The sequence below is a fragment of the Erythrolamprus reginae genome, chromosome Z (assembly GCF_031021105.1).
Source record: "Erythrolamprus reginae isolate rEryReg1 chromosome Z, rEryReg1.hap1, whole genome shotgun sequence".
In the NCBI taxonomy this organism is placed as follows: domain Eukaryota; kingdom Metazoa; phylum Chordata; class Lepidosauria; order Squamata; family Dipsadidae; genus Erythrolamprus; species Erythrolamprus reginae.
Window position 1 is genome coordinate 96,438,817 of NC_091963.1, and position 17,245 is coordinate 96,456,061.

Below are 17,245 nucleotides of genomic sequence, written 5' to 3' on the forward strand. Positions count from 1 at the left end.
GCATGCACAAACAGACAGACACAAACATACTTTTTTTGGGAGAAGTGATACCAATGGTTATTTAATAAAAAATATAAGATAATTATCATCAAACAGAAAAAAAAAGAAAATACAGTAACTATGTCCTTCTACCTTTCCATTTGATAACAGACAATAGTACAGCAAGAAGATTCAATATTGTTCACATACACCCCGAATTATTAAATAGACATTGGTTATACGATACACATAGGTTATCTGAATTTAATCTTATCAATATCAATATCTTATTAGTAATTACCTATTTTTTCAAATATTCACAGAATCATCTTTCCTTTCTTATCATATACACCTTCCACACAATCTAAATGAAGTCGTAAACTCTAAATCGGCTGCCACCTCTCAAACCCCCCCTTCCCCCTCTATCCTTTTGTATACCTATTAGCTCTCCTTTTCTATTCTATTGTTTCCTTATCCGTTCTCTCTCTTTATGTAAATACTTTAATATTTTAATCTAGATTTGACCTGATACAAGTATACGAATCGAAGATACGTTAACACATGTTTATAAGCTTATGTCTATGTGTATGTATAGAAGTTTATGTATAGAAGTGTATTATGTATATCCTCCCCTTGACCATTCCCCCTTCTTCCATTCCCTCTATTTAAAATTCAATAAACTTTAAAAAAACATACTTTTTTTTCTCATAGGTTCAGCTTGTTGGGTTGGATGAAGAAAGCTCTGAATTCATTTGCAGAAATACTTTTGATCACCCCTATCCTACTACCAAGCTCATGTGGATACCAGATACCAAAGGAGTTTATCCAGACCTTTTGGCAACCAGTGGTGATTATCTGCGTGTGTGGAGAGTAAGTAGACCATTTAGAAAATAATTATTTTATGCTTTAATTAATAGAAAAGTAACAGATCTTAATGAATTACAAGCAAATATTATATTTGGTATATCCAAGCATAAAAGGTTTGGTTTTGGAAGCATGTAACTTGCAGTTTTCATAGATTTCTCAGCGTTCTCAGTATATTGGGATATTAATAATAATAATAATAATTTATTAGATTTGTATGCCGCCCCTCTCCGAAGATTAGTAAGACCATAGCAGTATTTCAAATATAGCACTGTATTCAACAGACTGATGCAATTCAAGAAATAATTTCATCTGTAAGCTCTTCAGTTATCAGTAAAGAGAATGAATTCTTCAGCAATTCATCAGAAATATATTACAAAGAACCTGAAAATCTGTCTTCCCTAATATAATGATATGTGGATTCTTATTTGGAAATAGTGCAGAAATGTTTGGAACGCTGGGGATTCAACTCCTGCTGTAACATTGAATACCAGGCCTGTATCATAAATATCTTCATCCACAATTGTGGATGCGAGGGTAGGCCTAGTTTGCATTACCAAAATATGGGTGACATGGAGAAAGGGGAAGTTCATCTCTCAAAAATCTCCTCCCCCATCTCCAGGTTTTCAGTTTGTCCCAGGATGATGGTGGGTGGTAGCTATTGTCATCCCTGAAACTCTAGATAAACCAATTGTTATTAAACTTGAAGGGGTTAGCTGTTGGTATCATTCCCTCTGTTGCAAAGCAGGATTCCCATCATGGCTGCCAAACTGATATTAGGGAGCTTCAACTTGCCTGTCCTGGCTGAAGGGTCTAGAACAGCTCAAGAGTTCTTGGCTGCCATGACAATTCATCTGGCCCAGTGTATTAAAGCTCCAACACCTATAAAGGATCATATGGTAGATCTGGTTTTTATCTTGGAGCAAATCGAGCATAAACTTAAACGGGGCAGAATAAAGCCTAGCTTCTTGTTGTGGATAGATCATCATGCTAACTATAGAACTTCATGCTGCAACTAACCCACCCTTAATGAAGAAGAAGTTGTTAGATTGGCCTACTTTGGGCACCAAATGGATCCAATATACAGTAGAACCCCGACTTACGAGACTAATTGGTTCCGGAAGGAGGCTCGTAAGTCAGAACGCTCGTATGACGAAACATTGTTTCCCATAGGAAACAATGTAAAGTCAATTAATCCGTGCAACAAAAAAAAAAACCGCTGCCGCCGAACGCGGAAGTTAGCGTTCAGAGACAGCTGCGAAGCGGCGCGCGTGTTTTAAAACGTGGCAGCCGGCCTGGGGGGCTCGGGGGCTTCCCCCCGAGCCCCCCAGGCCGGCTGTGACGTTTTAAAACGCGCGCCGCTTTGCAGCTGTCTTCTGAAGCCGGAACGCTAACTTCCGCGTTCGGCTTCAGAAGACAGCTGCAAAGCGCCGCGCGTGTTTTAAAATGTGGCAGCCGGCCTGGGGGGCTCGGGGGCTTCCCCCCGAGCCCCCCAGGCCGGCTGTGACGTTTTAAAACACACGCGCCGCTTTGCAGCTGTCTTCTGAAGCTGGAACGCTAACTTCCGAGTTCGGCTTCAGAAGACAGCTGCAAAGCGGCGCGCGTGTTTTAAAACGTGGCAGCCGGCCTGGGGGGCTTGGGGGGAAGCCCCCGAGCCCCCCAGGCCGGCTGCCACGTTTTAAAACACGCGCGCCGCTTTGCAGCTGTCTCCTGAAGCCGAATGCGGAAGTTAGCGTTCCGGCTTCAGGAGACAGCTGCGAAGCGGCGCGCGTGTTTTAAAAGGTTGCAGCCGGCCTGGGGGGCTTGCCAGCACCCCCCCAGCCCCCCAGGCCGGCTGCAACCTTTTAAAACACGCGGGATACAAGCGCCAAGGAGCTGTCTCCTGAAGCCGAACGCGGAAGTTAGCTTTCGGCTTCAGGAGACAGCTCCTTGGTGCTCGTATCCCGAATGTGAGCTCGGGAGGCGAACAAAAATGTCGCTCCCCTCCCAGCTCTTATCTCGAGTAGCTCGTAAGTAGAGCTGCTCGTATGTCGAGGTTCCACTGTACAGTATTTTTAGAGAGCTCAAAGATCTATTGAGCAGCTCAGTTGAGATTGTGGTTGCCTAATGGAATAAAGAGATAATTAGAGTGCTTGAACAGGTTGCACTAGAGATGTCTCGTCCTAAATCCACTGTGGCTCCTTGGTTTATGAGAAGCTCAATGATATGGAGCAGCAGTAGAGATGCCTAGAGCAGAGGTCCCCAACCTTTTTTGCACCAGGGACCGGCTTTCAACTAGACCAGTTTTCCATGGCCCGGTGGGGGGGGGGGGGAGCTAGCTGTCAGCGGCGCCGTAAAAGGGGCGATCAAGAGAGGAATGGGTGAATGAATGGACGGAGGGTGGGAAGGAAGGAAGGAAAGAGGGAAGGTACAGGAACAGAAGAAGGGTGCAAAGAAGCAAAGAAAGGTGTGAAAGGGGAGAGTAAGAGAGGAAGGAGTGAAAGAAGGGAATGAGGGAGGAAAGAAGGGAGGAAGGAAAAGGAAAGCAAGAAATGGAGGGAGGAAAGGAAGGGAGGAAAGGAAGGAAGGAAGGAAGAAAGAAGGAAAGAGGGAAGGGACAGGAACAGAGGAAGGAAGCAAGGAAACTTATGAAAGGGGAGAGTAAGAGAGGAAGGACTGGAGGGAGGGAGGGAGGGAAGAAGGTAGGAAGGAGAAAGAAAAGAAATAGAGGAAGGAAAGGTAAAAGAGAGAAAGAAAAAGAGCAAGAAAGAAAGAAAGAAAGAAAGAAAGGCAACTTCAAAGAAAGGCTCACTGAGCATCTCTCACTCTCTCTCTCTTTCTATCCCTCTTTCTTTCTTTCTCTTCCTTTCTCTCTCTCCTCTTCCTTTATCTCCTCTTTCTCTCCCCCCTCTCTCCCCCTTTCCCTCTCTCTTTCTCTCTCCCTCTCTTGCTATCTCTCCCCCCTTTCCCTCTCTTTCTCCCTCTCTTTCTCTCTCTCCCCCCTCTCTCTTTCTCTCTCTCTCCCCCTCTTTCTCTCTCTTCTTCTCACTTTCTCTCTCTTGTTTTCTTTCTGTCTCTTTTGCTTTCTCTCTCTCTCTCTTTCTCTCTTGTTTTGTTTCTCACGCTCTTTCTCTCTCTTGTTCTCTCTCTTGCTATCTCTTTCTCTCCCCCCCTTTCTCTCACTCTCTCTTTCTCACTTTCTCTCTATCTTGCTGTCTGTTGCTTTCACTCACTCTCGTTCTCTCTCCGTTCTTCTCAGCGGTGACGCGCGCACGCCCTGCCCGCCTCACATTTGCCGAGAGGACTTTCGCCCCGGGCTCTCAGCAAGGGGGTTTGCATGAGAGGCGGGGCCGGCGGAAGGTGATATTCAATGTCGGGGGCGCACGGGCGGTCTTGCGCGCGCTCCCTATCTCCCTGCTAGCCCACTCGGAATACGTATTCAAAATAAGAAAAGCCTTTGCCGGCGAAGGCTTTTCTTATTTTGAATACAGTATTCCGAGTGGGCTAGCAGGGAGATAGGGAGCGCGCGCAAGACCGCCCGTGCGCCCCCGACATTGAATATCACCTTCCGCCGGCCCCGCCTCTCATGCAGCCCCCTTGCTGAGAGCCCGGGGCGAAAGTCCTCTCGGCAAATGTGAGGCGGGCAGGGCGTGCGTTCCGGGTGCGGGAGGAGCTGCGGTGAAAGGCAGGAGGTGGCAGAGGAGCAGAGGGGGCAAATCGGGCGGGCGGTGGGCAGCGCGGAAAGGCCGAGGGGGCCCTGGCGCCGCGGACCGGCTGAAAACCCCCAGCGGCCCGGTGCCGATCCGCGGACCGGCGGTTGGAGACCCCTGGCCTAGAGCATTGCTGGAAGATCTATTTTGAATCTAGATAGTCTTTAATTAGAGCTCATGTCAAGCCAGCACAGTAGCAAATCAAGCAATAAAAAAACCCTAATATTATCATTCCTATTGCATCTGCTGAATGCTCAAGCAACTCTTTTTAAATTGACATGTTCCCTTTTAAGGAAAGATGGTCATCAAGAATATTTAAAGGGGTAATATGGCAGATATAACCACTCAGATTTTAATAGAATTAGATTCTAATTGGATGGTGCTAATAGAGGTAATTGCAACTTTGTCCTATAAATTGTTCTGACATTAATTTTTATCTCTGAATACTAAGGAAATGACAATGGGTCTCTATAGTGTCAGCTCTGCACCTTTCATTTGGCTCACTGCCCCTCATGATGCCTCTTATAAAATGGCAGAATCCTAAATTTGAAGTATTAATGCTTCTTTGATTGAAGGAATGCTCCATTACCATAACAGGATATAATATGCCTCCTGCTCAAGAAGCCCCTCTCAACTAAATGATTGTGGGACAATATAGACCTTGTGGAGTGCTCAGGTCATTCTGAAATCAATTGTGGGAACTCATCTGTCATTACAGAGTCTAATATGGATATGCAAATGATGTGCAGCTGCACATCTTGATTATGGACTAAGCAAATGAAGCAGTAGAAATAGGGGGTTGTCCAGCTCTGGTTAGGGAGGAACACAGTCAAAGTGGCTTTGATTTTAGTGCAGTAATAAATCCTAGTTTTATTAAATTCATTGGATTCAACAACAATCATAGAATAAAGTAGAGGTTTAAATGGTTTACAAATAAACATTTGAATCTGTACTTAATTTAATTTATACTGGAAAAATTGATTTCTTTGATATTGTTATATATGAATTACTGTTATAATTTATAACATGATTATATGCACTAATTATTCTATTTATGCAACTGTTGATAGGTATTTGAATCCACTTAATTTCTTTTAAAAAAATATTTATTTATTTATTGCTTTACCCTTAAAAATTGTTAACATGAGATATCTTAACAAATAACTCTGAATAACTAATAACAGAGTTATTGTTAGCTTATTATTTATTACAAATAACAGTCAAAACTAACTAAAATATAAAACCTGAAAGAACCCCTGGGGGGAAAACAGATCTAATAAACTAAAAACGCTGTATGGTCTCCAGCTAACTTCCTGACTCCCTTGCCTGGGAACACATCCAGATATTGAAGGTTGCTGAGAGATTTCAAGGAAAACCAGAATGGGCACACTAATCTTTCCTGGTCCTGCCAAAGATAATCCACAAGCACCATCAGTGCTGTTCATTTTATACCAAGCTGAAAGGGTACAAATGATCTGCTTCTTTCAGGATGCTCTGAAGCTATAGTGTGATCAACTTCTCCCCTTTTTCTTTGAAAAGTGCAATTTAGGCACAGGAAGAATTCATTCAATTTGGTTGGTTCCAATGAAGGCTTTTTGGTGTGACAAACCAACACCTCTTTCAACATTGTCAGGGCATTGATTCCCCTCAGTGATAGATTCATCAGCACTAGGACTAGTTGCACATGATTTCCCAGAAAGTCTTAGCAGTACAACGCATACATGGCTCTAATGTACAGGTGGCAACTTTGCAATTCCAAAACTCCTCCCCGTTTCATAAGAGCTAACAGAATCAAACTCATCCCAAATAACAGAGCTATATTAAATCTTGATTATTTTCATGGGATTTGCCTCAACGCCAGAGTCTACTTTGGAGTCAATCCAAATACCTTTTGCTCAAGATGCATAGAATATTCCTTACAGCAGCTTTGAAAAAGAATATCCAGTTGTCCAGGAAGGACTGGGCCTTTCTAAACAGGACAGCTATCCACAGAGAATTTTACCAGTTTTACTTCCAAGACATAGATCTTAATAATGGTTGTAATTCATTCTTCATAGAGTTTTTTCCTTATTGTCCTCCAACACTACTTTCAGGGTCTCTTCTCATATTTTCATCTCCTTCCACTCTTCTATGGAGTAAAGGGAGTCCTGGGATTCACAGCAGAAGAAAAGCCTCATAGGCATGATCTGATCCTAGCTCACAACCACCTTCTTCTAGGCAGTGACTGAAGCCACAGTCAAGCTATGCACCAAACCTGCAGGAATACTTTCCATGCTCCCTGTGGAATAAGAACAATCAGTGATGATGTTCAAATAGGTTCAGCCTCTACAACAGAGAGCAACACCAGGGCAATCAGAAAAGGATCTTACTATCTTCAATTCTAGTGAGAGAAATCTAGCAACCTACTGCTTTGAGAAAAAAATTAGATTTTGTCTATGATCACAGCTGTGTGTTAACCCTTGACAAATTGCATCAGATCCAAGATTTTTCTATTGGCCATGAAATTTCAAACCATATGTACATTACCCTCAAGAGAAAGCAGTTTGAAGTCCCCCTAAGACCATAAGCCTTGGGAAGTTCATGATCAGTCAGACTATGAAGTCAAGGAACTTAGATAGATAGGTTGTTACACAACAAAGATATGCTACAGTAGCAGTACTGTATTTCCAATTACTCTCTAGAGCCCAACTTAGCAAATAGCATCTCATATCCATTACATATGAAACTGCATCTCTGAACATTATCAAAGTATCTCACATAGCATTTGCTATTCTCTCATCTCTGCTTTGGCTTTTGTGTGAAAGCATTGTGCTAACTTATGCTACTGAAAATATTATTTATTTGCTTCTAGTTGGTAGATCTTGATGGTCTGTTTAAAAAATAAGGTATTCATGGAAGTCTAATATTTATCCATATCTCATGAATGGGTAGCAGAAATAATATCTATATTTTTGAGATGATATTCCTTGTATTTATTTATTGGATTTATATGCCGCCCCTGTCCAAGGACTCAGGGTGGCTTACAGTATATAAAGAACAATACAAAATATCCTAAATCCAATTTTTAAAACTAAACTAATCTAAAAGCCCAATTCATTAAAAAATCAGTCACTCTTATTCTAACAAACGTATGTTCCATTCATCAGCAGGGCCTGATGTCTAATGTCCCCAGACCAGTCGGCACAAGTGGGTCTTCAAACTCTTGAGAAGGGAAGGAGAATGAGGGCAGTACGAATCTCTGGGGAGAGTTGCTTCCAGAGGCCCCACAGAGAAGACTCTGCCCCTAGGCCCCGCAAGGCGGCATTGTTTAGTTGACGGGAACTGGAGAAAGCCAATGCTGTGGGACCTGACCAGTCACTGGGACTCATATTTATCATAATAACTATCTCTATAGTAACCTGAATATATTGTTGGTCAATTATGGCATGGGTCCAGGATATCCAAGGAGCTATTTTGCCCCAAAAGGGTTAGCTGTCTCACTCTAGCAGAAATGACCTACTGCATTCCCCATTAGTCAAGGAATTTTGGTTTGGGTCTAGGTCTAGGAGAAGAGCCCTCTCTGTTATGTCCTCTGCCTTTCGGAACATTTTCTCCCAGCACATTAGATTTATCCCCTTCTGGCCTTTTGTGGAGCTTTAAAACCTGGATTTGCTGGTCAGGGCCCTGATGGAGAAGCTATAGGCTACAGTTGGTTGATATCAGGCGCAAGAAACCAGTAGCCAATAGAGTTCAAAGCTATAAACTGATTACCTGTTTGACCCAGTCCTCAGACTTGACCTGGTCATCTTCTACAGTTGTTGCAGTGACCAAGATGGCACCACCACTGCTCCACTGTAAACTCACAGTATTGTATTCTATTAATCTTTTGTTATTTTAATCAGTTTTTATATTTATTATGGCTTTTTACATCTCTCTTTTTTATTATATTGTAAACCACCTAGAATCACTCAAAATAGCAAAATGGAGGGTATACAGATAATCCTCAACTCATGGCCACAATTCAGCCCAAAATTTCTGTTGTTAAGTGAGATATTTGATAAGTACGTTTTGCCGATTTTATGACTTTTCTTTCCTCAGTTATTAAATGAATCATTGCAATTGATAAGTTAGTAACCAGTTGTTAAGTGAACTTCTCTTCCCCATTGAATTTGCTTGTCAAGATCACAAATGAAGGTCATTGAAATACAGCATTGATCATGAATATGAACCAGTTGCCAAACATCTGAATTTTGATCACATAGTGATCAAAAGGATATGGCAAAAATCGTAACTGAGAAACAGTCGTAAGTCAATTTTTTTAATGGTGTAACTTTGAAAAGTCACTAAATAAACTGTTGTAAGTCAAGAGCTAACTATGAATTTTAATTAAAAATGAATAAGAAAATTTAGAAAGTAAATCAGATTTAGATTAAGTTATAGCCAAGAAGATCTGACATTTTGTCAAATCGATGAAAGCAGCATTGCACCATTATGCAAGTGCATTTTGTATGTGCAATACATAACGCTGCTCTTGTCATTTGCTGCATTCGTTGCTTCTGCTGATGCCTCTAATTAAACCTAAAATTACAAGAAATAAATGTATTCATGCAGTTGGATTTTTTTCTGTGCCCCCTCAAAATATATTTAAGGATTCAAGGAGAAGTATGACTCTATTTGCTATAAGGAATTCCCTCCAAGTTAACTAAAAACCTCTCCTGAGTTCTGTTTTTTAATATAATGAAGAATCCAATAATTGCAATGGGAAAATTATATACAGGTGAAACTCAAAAAATTAGAATATCGTGCAAATGTTCATTTATTTTAGTAATGTAACTTAAAAGGTGAAACTTAATATGAGAGAGAGACTCATAACATGCAAGGCAATATAGTTTAAGCCGTGATTTGTCATAATTGTGATGACTATGGGGTACAGCTCATGAAAACCCCAAATCCCCCATCTCAGAAAATTAGAATATTACATGCGATAAATTAAAAAAGGATTGTACATAGAAAATATCGGACTTCTGAAAAATGTAAGCATACATATGTATTCAGTACTTTGTTTGGGCCTCTTTTGCAGCAAATCAACACAGATTGTGGAAACTTTTGCATCTCATTTGGAAACCAAGTATCCAGAATATGGAGGAAGAATGGAGAGGCACGCACTGCAAGAAGCTTGAGGTCCAGTGTAACATTTCCACATTTTGTGTTGATTTGGGGAGCCATCTGTGGTGTTGGTCCATTGTGGTTAATTAAGCCCAGGGTCAACGCAGCTGTCTACTGGGAGCTTTTGGAGCGCTCCATGCTTCCATCCGCATACAAGCTTTATGGGGATGGTTACTTAAATTTTCCAACAGGACTTGGCATCTGCCCACGCTGCCAAAAGCACCAAAACCTGCTTCAATGACCGTGTCCTTGATTGGCCAGCAAATTCGCCCTGACCTGAACCCCATAGAGAATCTATGGGGCATTTCCAAGAGAAAGATAAGAGACATGACACGGAACAATGCAGAAGAGCTGAAGGCCACTATTGAAGCACCCTGGTCTTCCATAACATCTCAGCAATGCCACAGGCTGATAGTGTCCATGCATTGAGACAGTAATTGCTGCAAAGGGGCCCCAATGCAGTGCATAAGCATGGCTTATACTTTTCAGAAGTCCGATATTGTTCTATGTACAATCCTTTTTTTATTGATCTCATGTAATACAGTGGTACCTCGAGATAAGAGTTTAATTCGTTCCGGACCTGGGCTCTTAAGTCGAGCAGCTCTTATCTCGAACGACTTTTCCCCATAGGAATTAATGTAAATAATTTTAATTGGTTCCAGCCCTCAAAAAACTCACAAAGTTAGTCTAAATTATGCAGAAAGACATGTTTTTAATGAAGAAATGTACATGTATATATAAATGAATAATGAAGTTTCTTTCACTTAACTTGTAAACTTTCTTAAACTTTTAAATTTACATATGTTCAACTTCTCTGCCACCCAATCCTGTAGGACAGAGGTCCCCAACCCTTTTTGCACCAGGGACCGGCTTTAAGCGATCAAGAGAGGAATGGGTGAATGAATGGACGGAGGGTGGGAAGGAAGGAAAGAGGGAAGGGACAGGAACAGAGGAAGGAAGCAAGGAAACTTATGAAAGGGGAGAGTAAGAGAGGAATGAGTGAAGGGAGGGAGGGATGGAAGAAGGTGGGAAGGAGAAAGAAAAGAAGAAATAGAGGAAGGGAAGGTAAAAAAGAGAAAGAAAAAGAGCAAGAAAGAAAGAAAGAAAGGGGGAAGGGACAGGAACAGAGGAAGGAAGCAAGGAAACTTATGAAAGGGGAGAGTAAGAGAGGAATGAGTGAAGGGAGGGAGGGAGGGAAGAAGGTGGGAAGGAGAAAGAAAAGAAGAAATAGAGGAAGGGAAGGTAAAAAAGAGAAAGAAAAAGAGCAAGAAAGAATGAAAGGGGGAAGGACAGGAACAGAGGAAGGAAGCAAGGAAACTTATGAAAGGGGAGAGTAAGAGAGGAATGAGTGAAGGGAGGGAGGGAGGGAAGAAGGTGGGAAGGAGAAAGAAAAGAAGAAATAGAGGAAGGGAAGGTAAAAGAGAGAAAGAAAAAGAGCAAGAAAGAAAGAAAGAAAGGGGGAAGGGACAGGAACAGAGGCAGGAAGCAAGGAAACTTATGAAAGGGGAGAGTAAGAGAGGAATGAGTGAAGGGAGGGAGGGAGGGGAGAAGGTGGGAAGGAGAAAGAAAAGAAGAAATAGAGGAAGGGAAGGTAAAAGAGAGAAAGAAAAAGAGCAAGAAAGGAAGAAAGAAAGGGGGAAGGGACAGGAACAGAGGCAGGAAGCAAGGAAACTTATGAAAGGGGAGAGTAAGAGAGGAATGAGTGAAGGGAGGGAGGGAGGGGAGAAGGTGGGAAGGAGAAAGAAAAGAAGAAATAGAGGAAGGGAAGGTAAAAGAGAGAAAGAAAAAGAGCAAGAAAGGAAGAAAGGAAGAAAGAAAGAAAGGGGGAAGGACAGGAACAGAGGAAGGAAGCAAGGAAACTTATGAAAGGGGAGAGTAAGAGAGGAATGAGTGAAGGGAGGGAGGGAGGGGAGAAGGTGGGAAGGAGAAAGAAAAGAAGAAATAGAGGAAGGGAAGGTAAAAGAGAGAAAGAAAAAGAGCAAGAAAGGAAGAAAGAAAGGGGGAAGGGACAGGAACAGAGGCAGGAAGCAAGGAAACTTATGAAAGGGGAGAGTAAGAGAGGAATGAGTGAAGGGAGGGAGGGAGGGGAGAAGGTGGGAAGGAGAAAGAAAAGAAGAAATAGAGGAAGGGAAGGTAAAAGAGAGAAAGAAAAAGAGCAAGAAAGGAAGAAAGGAAGAAAGAAAGAAAGGGGGAAGGACAGGAACAGAGGAAGGAAGCAAGGAAACGTATGAAAGGGGAGAGTAAGAGAGGAATGAGTGAAGGGAGGGAGGGAGGGTAGAAGGTGGGAAGGAGAAAGAAAAGAATAAATAGAGGAAGGGAAGGTAAAAGAGAGAAAGAAAAAGAGAAAGAAAGAAAGAAAGGCAACTTCAAAGAAAGGCTCACTGAGCATCTCTCTCACTCTCTCTCTCTCTTTCTATCCCTCTCTTTCTCTCTCTCCCCCCTCTCTCTTTCTCTTTCTCTCCCCCTCCTGGACTCCCGGATCGCTCGTGTGTGACAGCGAACATGCTTTGGGGGTTTAGCTGGGGAGGAGAAGTAGCACCTTCCAAACCCCCAAAGCATGTTCGCTGCTGCACGATTTAGCCAGGAAAGGAGCGAAGGAACGTGGAGGATTGGGGAGCTGAAAACGCCCGGTTTCAGCTTTCCAATCCTTCACGTTACTTCGCCGCTAAATCGTGTGGCACTGAACATGCTTTGGGGGTTTAGCTGGGGAGGAGAAGTAGCACCTTCCAAACCCCCAAAGCATGTTCGCTGCCACACGATTTAGCCAGGAAAGGAGCGAAGGAACGTGGAGGATTGGGGAACTGAAAACGCCTGGTTTCAGCTTTCCAATCCTTCACGTTACTTCGCCACTTGGAAGCTGGGAGGGGGGCGGAACGTCTTTGGCCACTTAGCTCTTCCGTCCCCCTCCCAGCTTCCAAGCGGCGAAGTAACGTGAAGGATTGGAAAGCTGAAACCAGGCGTTTTCAGCTCCCCAATCCTCCACGTTCCTTCGCTCCTTTCCTGGCTAAATCGTGTGGCAGCGAACATGCTTTGGGGGTTTAGCTGGGGAGGAGAAGTAGCACCTTCCAAACCCCCAAAGCATGTTCGCTGCCACACGATTTAGCGGCGAAGTAATGTGAAGGATTGGAAAGCTGAAATCAGGCGTTTTCAGCTCCCCAATCCTCCACGTTCCTTCGCTCCTTTCCTGGCTAAATCGTGTGGCAGCGAACATGCTTTGGGGGTTTGGAAGGTGCTACTTCTCCTCCCCAGCTAAACCCCCAAAGCATGTTCGCTGCCACACGATTTAGCCAGGAAAGGAGCGAAGGGACGTGGAGGATTGGGGAGCTGAAAACGCCTGGTTTCAGCTTTCCAACCCTTCACGTTACTTCGCCGCTAAATCGTGTGGCACCGAACATGCTTTGGGGGTTTAGCTGGGGAGGAGAAGTAGCACCTTCCAAACCCCCAAAGCATGTTCGGTGCCACACGATTTAGCGGCGAAGTAACGTGAAGGATTGGAAAGCTGAAACCAGGCGTTTTCAGCTTTCCAATCCTCCACATTCCTTCGCTCCTTTCCTGGCTAAATCGTGTGGCAGCGAACATGCTTTGGGGGTTTGGAAGGTGCTACTTCTCCTCCCCAGCTAAACCCCCAAAGCATGTTCGCTGCCACACGATTTAGCCAGGAAAGGAGCGAAGGAACGTGGAGGATTGGGGAGCTGAAAACGCCTGGTTTCAGCTTTCCAATCCTTCACGTTACTTCGCCGCTAAATCGTGTGGCACCGAACATGCTTTGGGGGTTTAGCTGGGGAGGAGAAGTAGCACCTTCCAAACCCCCAAAGCATGTTCGCTGCCACACGATTTAGCGGCGAAGTAACGTGAAGGATTGGAAAGCTGAAACCGGGCGTTTTCAGCTCCCCAATCCTCCACGTTCCTTCGCTCCTTTCCTGGCTAAATCGTGTGGCAGCGAACATGCTTTGGGGGTTTGGAAGGTGCTACTTCTCCTCCCCAGCTAAACCCCCAAAGCATGTTCGGTGCCACACGATTTAGCGGTGAAGTAACGTGAAGGATTGGAAAGCTGAAACCGGGCGTTTTCAGCTTTCCAATCCTTCACGTTACTTCGCCGCTTGGAAGCTGGGAGGGGGGCGGAACGTCTTTGGCCACTTAGCTCTTCCGCCCCCCTCCCAGCTTCCAAGCTGCATTCGCCTTCCTCCGCCGCCGCGGTTCCGAGTTGAGGGGTGGGGGGTGGGTGCTGGCAAGTCCCCCAGGTCGGCTGCAGTCTTTTAAAACAGCCCCGCCGCTTCTCAGCTGACTCCTGAAGCGCAGAAGTTCGCCTTTGGCTTTTGGCTTCAGGAGTCAGCGGAGAAGCGGCGGGGCTGTTTTAAAAGACTGCAGCCGACCTGGGGTCTTGCCAGCACCCACGAAACCGCTGCTTATGCCGGGCGGCTCGCCTGGAACGCCAGCAATGCCGCCCGGCCGAGCGGGGGCGGGGGCGGCTTCCCTGTGCTTTGGAAGCTGCCGAACGCCATCAGAGGGGCGCGTCAGCGGCGGGAGCCGGACCCAGCCGCCGCGCCCGCCCCTAGCAGAAGCCAAGGCCCCCCCAGCCGAGCCTGGTGGCAAGCTCGCCCCCAACCCCCGAGATCGAGCGCACGAAGAGGCATCTCTCGCCTTCTGCCGCTGGCCGCCCGCTCTCTTTCGCCCAGCGCTGCTTTGGAAGGCGCGATGGGAAGAAGGAAAGCGGCACGGCGGGCAGCCAGCGGCAGAAGGCGAGAGGTGCCTCTTCGATGTGCGCGGACCCCCCCAGCAGAAGCCAAGGACCCCCAGAGTGGGGCAGCAGGGGAGGCGACCGCCTCTCCACTCACCAACTGCCGGGATAGGAGCCGAGAAGAGCCGGGCTGGTTTACTTTCCTTCCTTTCCGGAGTGAGCCACTCGAACAAAGCGTCACGCCCCCCCTGACGCTTTTGGCGGCAAAAGAGCCCAGCGTCGCTTCGGAAGCCGCCGAAAGCGTCAGGGGGGCGTGACGCTTTATTCGGCTCTGCATCAGCTCGGGAAGGAAGCAAAGCAAGCCAGCCCGGCTCTTCTCGGCTCGTATCCCGGATTTGAGCTCGGGAGTCGAGCAAAAATTTCTCTCCTCTCCCAGCTCGTATCTCGAGTAGCTCGTAAGTAGAGCTGCTCGTATGTCGAGGTTCCACTGTATTCTAATTTTCTGAGATGGGGGATTTGGGGTTTTCATGAGCTATATCCCATAATCATCACAATTATGACAAATCACGCTTGAACCATCTTGCTTTGCATGTTATGAGTATCTCTAATTTATTAAGTTTCACTTTTTAAGTTACATTATTGAAATAAACGAACATTTGCACAATATTCTAATTTTTCTAATTTCACTGCATTGTCTCTGCTGTTGCTCTCTGGATGCAATGAAATGCATGCAGAGTTATGGAAAAGCATGAGACTTTGAAGAACAAAACCAGGCAATTTTTCTAAATCCATATGTTTTTAAAACACTGGTATGTAAATTAACTTAATTTAACTGACAAGTATTTGTTGATACTTTTTGTTCAGGTGGGTGAAACAGAAACCAGGCTAGAATGTCTGCTGAACAACAATAAGAATTCTGATTTTTGTGCTCCACTGACCTCCTTTGATTGGAATGAAGTGGATCCTTATCTGTTAGGTAAGGTCCAAATACTAATGTAGCATAATGATGATGGTAACATGATTAAAACAACTAAAAGTTCTATTTATAAATTTAGGTAAGAAATCTTTTGACAGATATCTCAAAAACTAGCCAAAGTCTAGATAGTACACAATCTTTGGTGGCCTGTGGCCTTTAACATATTGTATGCATTGGTTAGTTGCAAATGGGTAGAGATATATCATGGATTTAAGTGAGAAAGAGATTTACTTTTTGTACCTCTGACTAGTTTTATTTTCATCTGTTTGCAAAATTCAAAAAAAAAGATGCCAACAGATTTGGAATTAAGGCCAGAGAAGATCCTAAAAGTTAACAGTGTAAGATTTACCACAGAATTAAGCCAGATTGGAACAGCTTCCTCTGGACATTATGATTTTTTTGTTCAATAATAAAAATTTCATTAAATAAAAAGATTGTTCTTAACCAGGACCAATACTGGAGAGGTTTACTATAGATAGTCTTCAACTTATAATTACAATTGATCCTAGAATTTGGATTGTAAATTATCATAAGTGAGGCATCCATTAGAATGATCTCAATTCTACCTCTCACCATTTCCACTTTGAACAACTAGGCCCATCAATATATGGACACCACCACCACTCCACCTTCCCCAGAAGTCTTGGGCATGCTCCCAGCCCAAACTTGCTAGTCTATTACTTTCCCTTTCTGTGCAGCTACTGACAAGGGTGCTCAGCTAAATCAAAGTGCAGGTACTATAGAAATCTAGCTAATGTTTGAGATTCTTTTTACCTTTGGAAATGTCACATGTGCATCAGTCTTTTGAAGATTTTTCTAGCCTTTCAGAAACATCGCAAGGGATGATGTTATATTATGATGTTCCCGGACATAGAAAGAGCCTCAGTTAATTGTGAAATGATTGACAGTCATTGTAATGTTCTAAGTTTCTTTCTATCTTCGGAAAAATCACATTGGCTAGCTTTTTACAATAGCTGTGTTTCATATCAGCTGGAGGCGCTTGTCAGTACCTGCATGGAAAAGGAAGGTAAGTGGACTTACGCAGTTCGGCAAGGAAAAGGCCTAAGATTTCCAGGAGTAGAGGATGGATGGGAGGCCTTCAGATGGGTGGGCTTAGCCAGCTGAGACCTCTCAGCACATGACAATAGGAATTTGCAGCACTGCCATGGTCATAAGAGCATACTGTCAAGTATCTGAATTTTTGTCACATAACTGTATTGTAGATTTTAAGATTTTGCAGTAGTCAGAACTTCAGGAAGTGTTGTATGTCCTTTTGTTCAATGCTATCCTGATTGCAAATGGTCACTGAACGAAAAGTAAAGGACTACCTATATCAGTGATATTGAAACATTTTTGTTCCGCATGCCAAAAGGGTGTCTGTGCGCACACTTGCGTGTGTGCACGTGCCCACACCCATTCCTCCCCCCATGCATGTGCCCTTCCCCATACTGCTCTCTGCGCATGTGCACAACTCCTGTGCATATGCACAGGAGTCATGGAAACCTGTGAGTGAAAAAAATCAGCCCAACAGACAAACTGGAAGTTTAAAAAAATGGACTTCCAGTTTGCCCATTGTGCTGGTTTTTGCAGTCTAGGGGCTTCAGGAAAGCTTCCCTGAAGCCTCTGGAGGGCGAAACGGCCTTCCCCAAGGCTGAAAATCAGCTGACCAGCGCACTCATGCGCACTGGAGCTGACATAGGGCAATGCTTAGCATGTGGCACGGGTGCCATAGGTGCACCATCACTGACCTTTATGTACTTGGCTTAGTTATGACAGATTGGTTAAAATGACATGTAGCTGTCCTGTGCAGATACCTGTATCTTTTATGATCAGACTTTAAAAAAATTACATTATCCAATAAAAAGACCTGAAAACTGAATAATTTTATTTTAACCACTCTTTTCTTTTGGCAAT

The 17,245-nt window shown here is 44.1% G+C and overlaps 1 protein-coding gene across 1 annotated transcript in view; it reads left to right on the top strand.

The window, feature by feature from the left end:
- The window catches only part of DCAF7 (DDB1 and CUL4 associated factor 7), a 35,253-nt gene that overhangs the window by 3,293 nt on the left and 14,715 nt on the right, over positions 1–17,245 (top strand). Inside the window, exons 2-3 of the mRNA XM_070729167.1 lie at positions 691–849; positions 15,220–15,331. Coding sequence (XP_070585268.1) covers positions 691–849; positions 15,220–15,331 — 271 coding nt within the window. The remainder of the gene's footprint in view (positions 1–690; positions 850–15,219; positions 15,332–17,245) is intronic.